Raw genomic sequence first — 7,161 nt, forward strand, 5'->3', positions numbered from 1 at the left:
TGTCTCTGGTGCCTGAGGTAGTAAGATATAAAACTGGGAGCTGTTAGTTACAACCATGTTTCCTACTATGTAAGGAAAACTGATCTGCATTGTGGGAGAAGACAGAAGCAGGAGCACGAATGGGAGCAGAGACACAACATTCAGAATCTTGAGGCTGTTCCAGTTCATGCTTCTTGTTTTACCTGAGTTCCAGCTGTAGTCCTTCTCTTCTTGCATAAGTTAGCTCAGACTGGGCTTCTGGTAGTTGGAGTCTCCAAACACTTTCTCTTTAGAGCCTACTATGTTTCCTCAAATATTTTTTTTCGAAAATAGAAAATATGAAATTAGGGTATAATATGACTAAATTCATGTACATACACATAATATAACGACTTATACAGAGTCAACATCTAGAAGACATTTGAAGACATTAAAGGGGAAGGTTAATTAAAATGAACAACAATAACAAAGAAGAATCAACACTACAACAACTTTGAAAAGCAGTACATTTTGACAACAGAAGGTTTCAAGGTTTACAAAATGAACTTTAACCATCACTTGCCCTTCTTTTTTTTGTAGCACAAAGTTACATTATATACTTCAGGGCTTAAATAGGTGATTGGGTCACTGAGAAATCATTCACAGGGATTATAAAGTTCCTGACTCCACATGAAACTTTGAAAAATAAAGACCCACTAATCTTCCTTCTTTCCTTTGATCTCCTCCTGTCTGCATTTCCCTCTCTGTTTTTACTAGTATTTATCCCAAAGCTATTCTTCATCTTTAAGTTGCAGCACCCTCTACTGAGTTGGTAGCAACATTACATTGTGGCTATTCTTCCAATAGTGGATCCTTTTCCTTCGAAAGGAAAAATAACACTGCGAAAATGTACTAAAAAGATGGACTTTCTGCAAATTGAATTGCTTGCAGATTATTTCAAACTTATTAAAAAGATACAAGTACAGTCACGTTACTACAAAGAAACAAGTGATCATGAGTTTGAAGGTATTATGAAGACACAAGCAAACAATGTAAAAGACATTTAATTTTTGAGTATATATAGCAATAAGGTATGAATGAAATAAAAAAAGCATAAAGTCCCATTTTAAATGAGTTATGAACACTTTAAAATGAAAAATGTGCATTTGAAATTTCTCTCTGCACAGTAAAACTGTTAAAATGAATGTTAGAGGAGCAAATTTTTATTGTTCTGTAGAGTCTTAGTTTTATTGTTATTTACATGGCCCAAATTTCTTCCAGTTACAGTATCCTGGAGGTATAGTTATTTTGTCTCCTCTGACTAAGCTGTACGCTCCGTGAGTACAGACACCCCTCTATATTTCTGTATCTAAAAATATTTAAAAACATGAATTCATACCAATACCACTAATTCAAATCCAACACTATAGGGTTCATTCTAGCTTTCCTCTTGGCATATTTGTAACTCACTTCCCTGACAAGAAGCCTAGCTCTCATTATCCTCAGTATATTTATTTATTTGCTCTATCCTCTTGTATGTAACTAGTCTCCCAACCATTAGACTGCCGCCCTGCTCAGCTTCCTTTTTTCCTTAAGCTTTGATCCATGCTGGGCAGCTTTCCTCAAGCCTGCCTAATAGCTTTTAACTGGTGATTCCAGGAGGAAGAGAGGGAGGGAGGGAGGGAAGTAGGGAGGGAGATGGAGGCTTTACATACAAAAACATAAGTATAGAATATTGATACAATTTCCATGATTATTGATTCTTCAATAGAGGTGCAATTTTCTTTCCCTGCACTTTCAATCTATTGGTCTTCAGGACAAAATTTACACAAATGTTCACAAACTGAAGATGGTCTGAACACAGTCTTTCACATAATTATTTTCAAAGTGATGAGGTATGTGGTTTTGAATCCAGTTTGAATTTGACACAACTGGTTTGAAATGGGAATTATTTACATGATTCAATAATAATGGCAGTTTCTCAGTAATTAAGTGCCATGTTCTTGTGATTGAGAGTTGTCTGCATTTACCTTTTGGGGGATTGGAGATAGTGGATAGGCTGAGCAAGAGACAGAATTCACCTTCTTATCTGGATTTCTGTCTCCTAAATGCCTTGGAAAACCTGGGGAGAATATCCACTTATCTTAATGTTATAAATGAGTCAAAACTTAAAATGATTATTGTTCCCCTAAAGACTACAAGAACATTCAAATTTAAAACTCATTGTATGATAAAATTGTCTTTCCAGTGATGGTTTTACAGTGAGCCGATCAAACTCTTAGCCCACTTTGTGATCACTTAAATTTGAGACAGCAATGACCAGGATTTTGAAATGGGATCAGGTCTTTGTGGACCAGCTGAGACTTTGGTCTTATTGGAACTAAGCGTTCCAGTAAATAAAAAGGGTAAACTTGTTTACCAGCTAAAACTCTGAAAATCTAGAACGATTATTCAAGCAGATCCCCCTAACTATATGGTATTCAAAGTAGGTGTTGAAAGAGGTCTTTGAAGACCAAAGTAGATGAAATTAAGCTCAAAAGTTGTTCCAGTGGAAGACAGTACTACTTGAGAAGGCTAGATGCTGGGAAAAATGGAAGCAAGCTGAACCCCAGACTTCTGTCCTGACCATGGAAATCAATTGGGCTAAGGAAGCGAATGAGTTCAGGGCTTCTGCTCTTGACCTCTGTAGGAACACTGGTCTTTGAGAATTACCAGCCTACAAGTGGGTAGGGTTGCCCTCTCTCATGCAGATGTTTAAATATCTATGTAACATTTTCTTTTCTCATACTTGAAGTTGCTATTGTTTTTTTTTTTTTTTTAATTAATTTATTTATTTTTGGCTGTGTTGGGTCTTCGTTTCTGTGAGAGGGCTTTCTCCAGTTGCGGAGGGCTGGGGCCACTCTTCATCGGGTTGTGCGGGCCTCTCACTGTCATGGCCTCTCCCATTGCGGAGCACAGGCTCCAGAGCGCAGGCTCAGTAGTTGTGGCTCACGGGCTTAGTTGCTCCGCGGCATGTGGGATCTTCCCAGACCAGGGCTCGAACCCGTGTCCCCTACATTGGCAGGCAGACTCTCAACCACTGCGCCACCAGGGAAGCCCCTGCTATTGTTAATTATACCTTTATTAGGTGTGGTAACAGTGTTTTCTTAACTCAGATACTTCTATTTAAAAAATTAAAAATGAATTATTAGAAAATTGAAATAAAAAGACAAGCCTTGAGGTTTTCTTTTTATGTACTAGATTCAACAAATAGGAAATTATCAAACTGCTGTAAAGTTTCTAAATGCTTCCTCTTAATCTCTGATTTACCTTGTTGTGAACAGGTAACAGCCTGCAGTCTGGCACCAGTGTGCAAGCTACACTTTGGTAGCAGAGCTTCTTAAACCTGAATGTGTGAAAGATCACCTGAGGCTCTTGTGTAAGTGCAACTCTTGTTTAGTAGACCTGGGGTGGTGGTGCTGAGATTCTGTATTCCTAACAAGCTCTCAAGTGATACTGATGCTGCTGGTCTGCAACCACGCTTTTCTGTAGCTAGTCTTGAAGTTTATGTACTTCATAAGCGACTTTGATTTTCACAGTGATCTCTTGAGCCAAGAATCCTTATTCCATTTTACTTATGTTTAAGTCAGATTTATTGAGGTGTATTTCCAGAGAGTGCACAGTGCCGTGTGCATTTTAACAAGCTCATACAGTTGCATAAACACCACCATAATCAAAACACAGAACAGTTCCATCACTCCCTCCCTGTCCCTCAGCACCTGACAACCACTGATCTGTTTTCTGTCTCTATAGTTTTGCCTTTTCTAGAATGTCATGTAATGTATGGTCGCATTCATCAGTTCATTCCTTTTTATTGCTGAGTAGTATTCCACTGTATGAATGTAACACAGGTTGCTTATCTATTCACCCATTTAAGAAATTTTGCTTATTTCTGGGTTTTGGAAATTATGAAGAAAACTGCTATAAACATTCTTGTACAAGTTTTTGTGTGAACATAAGTTTTCTCAAAATTTTCTCAGTCAAAATTTTGATAAGTAATTCCTCTATTTACTCCAAAGAAAGAAAAGAAAGAAAGAAAGAAAAGAAGAAGAAGAAAAACATTTAAGTCTGAGATGACCATTTCAAGCAGCTTCTCTTCAAGTACAGAGTGTTCATAGCAGGGATTGAAAGAGGTTTTTAAAGACGGATAGAAAATTTGATGACGTTTGAAAGCCTTTCCAAAGGAAGAGGATAATTCTTAACAAAACTGGAAATTGTAAGTAAAATAAACAAACAAATTGGTTTCAAGATGATTTTACTCAACAAACAGTCCTCAGTTTACAAACTCTAGATTTGCATGTGTCTTAAATATATAAAATAGTATGAGGGGAAGTAAATTCAAGGTCTGAGTTCCTGGATTTTGTTGGAACTAGTTTTTGCTTAGTGTTTCAGAAAACGTGGGCAGATCCTTATTTATAGTACAAATACAGATCTGTATCTCCTTCAGGTAACAGGAACACTGTGATAGTTTCTATAAGCAGCTGTGGATGAACAGAGAATTATTACAATTAATATCTCATCTGATTGGCACTTGAGAGTGTTAAGATCTTTCACATACAATATACAACCTTGTTGTTATGAGGCAGATATTCATACTCTCATTTTACTGAGGAGAAAGGCTACCCAGGGAGGTTATGCCACATCTCCAAGTTTACACAGCTGAAGGATTAGGACCCTGTCTGGTATTTTCTTTGGAGGTCCACTGTTCCTTTGCTTATCCCATGTTATGCAGTAAGAATTTCTGTCTTTCCTGGGCAATAAACCCCAAGCCTTGTAACTGCATCCATCTTGAGAAGGAGGGGCCTGAGGTTTTCCTAATAAGTGCTGATGGCAGATGCTCCCTAAGATTTATCGGGGCAGATCACACTAACTAAGCTGTAGAGCAAAGTAATCCCTCTTTTTACCACTGCCCACCTGGATGGATGTTGATAGTTTCTGCAAAAGACCCTTGAGTGCCCCCCAACCCCGTGCCCAGTTTTGTGGAGCTATAATTATATGATACTGTATTAGTTTTAAGTGTTCCTTTTTGTTTCTTAATTGCTTTCAGATTTAACTCCTCTGCTTCTTAAAGCTTAATTCCCATCCCAAGTGAGCAGCCACCCAACTCTCTCATTTTTTGTGAATAGAAAACAGTCCCACATATATACACTACCAAACGTAAGACAGATAGCTAGTGGGAAGCAGCCACATAGCACAGGGAGATCAGCTCGGTGCTTTTTGACCACCTAGAGGGGTGGGATAGGGAGGGTGGGAGGGAGGGAGACGCAAGAGGGAGGAGATACGGAAATATATGTATATGTATAACTGATTCACTTTGTTATAAAGCAGAAACGAACACACCATTGTAAAGCAATTATACTCCAATAAAGATGTTAAAAAAAGAAAAGAAAAGAAAACAGTCCCAGAGATGTGTAGTGTCCGTGGAGTTGCACGAAAAAGTGCGAGATCTGTGTGAGACAAAGCCCGAGAAGGCCCAGTGTCCCTGCAGAGAGGACTGTTTCTGGGCAATTCGCCAGGGTACCAAGCCCGAAGGGAAGGGAGCTTGAAGTTAAGTAACCTGAGCTTCCAGCTGCTCCCTCAATCCTCCCGTTCACCACCACCACCACCCCTCCTCCGTCCCCCGCCCCACCTTTAATACGCTGATTCAGAATCCCACAACCTCCCGGGACTGGCTCCTCGGGCCGCACCCCTGACAGCTCCACTAGGGACGCCGCAGAGCTTACCTCCCAGGTCCCACAGCCCCTCCCGGGCCGCACCCTGCAACCCTTTCACTTCCTGCCCGCTCAAGGCAGAGCCTAGCCCGTCCCCCGCGCCCATCGGGAAGGCCGGCGCCGGCCAAGCTCCTCCCCAGGCAGCAGCTGGAACGGTCACTCCCCGTGCACCGAGCCGAGCTCGGGTGGGGACTTGGCTCTTTTCAGCTTGTGCGCCGCGGGCCCCTTACAGCCAGGCCGCGGGCCCCTTACAGCCAGGCCTCGCGCCCGAGCAGCCTTCGGCCCCCCTGGCGTCCCTTGGCTGGGCCGGCCCGCGCCTCCGGGACCATGCTGCGCTGGCTGCGGGGCGTCGTGCTGCCCGCGGCGGCCTGCCAGGACGCGGAGCCGCCGACGCGCTACGAGACCCTCTTCCACAAGCTGGACCGCAACGGGGACGGCGTGGTGGACATCTGCGAGCTGCAGGAGGGGCTCAAGAGCCTGGGCATCCCCCTGGGCCAGGACGCCGAGGAGGTGGGTCGCTGCGGGGCCTGAGGGCCGGAAGGTCTGCGGGGACTCTGGGCGCTGCCAGGACGGAGGGCGGCTGCCCGCGGCTCTGCAGGAAGTAGCTGGAAGTGTGGCTTCCAACCCGCGAGTGGGTTCAGAAGCTCGGGAATGGGGCCAGGTACCCCGGAACGGATGCGCATCAGGATCTGAAAGGCTACCGGTACTTTTACAGAAAAATTAGTGCAGTGGACCCTCTGACTCACTCTGAGAATTTAAAATCCTGTGCCCAGTACTTTTGGTCTGAATGCATCCCAAGGCTTTTTAAGCCTTTGCAAAAATTTAGCCACTTTTTTTTTTTTTTTTAGCTCTCACGCTTCAGTGAGCCCCAAGTTCTGTAAAAAGTCTCACATTTTTTATCTCTTCGAAGCTGCTTTCTTACACCAGCTAGTTTGTCTGCTGTTTCAAAACTGTTTGAAAACCAGTGGTATGTTTCCCCCAACCTCCTGTTGAGGAGAGGCAACATTCCATTGTTTAAGACATTCTTAATGCCCTAAGTACATAAGTTGACCTGAAGGGTTGGCCCATCCTATGAGCAATTTCAGCTTCTCTGAGTCATTTTAATTGCGTCCCTGAAGTGCGCCCCTATCAGCAGAGATATTTGGAACCTCTCCAACCCCACTGAAACGTAGGAGGACACTTTGGCATTCCCTATCCCAAGAGGTAAAGTGCTATTAAGCTATAAGAGCCAAACACTGTTTTATAGTAGTTATATTTTAAGCTACTCATTCAATGTCTTTAGTAGTTACAGGCCTCTTCAGGTTACTATTTCTTCTTGAGTCAGATTTAGTAAGTTACAACTTTTAGGAAACTGCACTTTCTGTCCAAGGCTCATAATATTTATATTCACTTGTGATTTTTAAAAAGTTCTGACTGTATCTGTAGTTATGTTCTCTGTTTTATTCCTGATATC

At 42.2% G+C, this 7,161-nt stretch overlaps 1 protein-coding gene across 1 annotated transcript in view; it reads left to right on the forward strand.

Annotated features, from left to right (window-relative positions):
• The first annotated feature begins 5,788 nt into the window (after positions 1-5,788).
• SLC25A24 (solute carrier family 25 member 24) overlaps positions 5,789-7,161 on the forward strand; it is a 46,401-nt gene continuing 45,028 nt past the window's right edge. The window contains exon 1 of the mRNA XM_024742111.1: positions 5,789-6,218. Within this exon, the coding sequence (XP_024597879.1) occupies positions 6,036-6,218 (183 nt within the window). The 5' untranslated portion in view covers positions 5,789-6,035. The remainder of the gene's footprint in view (positions 6,219-7,161) is intronic.

This window comes from Neophocaena asiaeorientalis, unplaced genomic scaffold, assembly GCF_003031525.2.
Source record: "Neophocaena asiaeorientalis asiaeorientalis breed wild unplaced genomic scaffold, Neophocaena_asiaeorientalis_V1.1 scaffold35, whole genome shotgun sequence".
In the NCBI taxonomy this organism is placed as follows: Eukaryota; Metazoa; Chordata; class Mammalia; order Artiodactyla; family Phocoenidae; genus Neophocaena; species Neophocaena asiaeorientalis.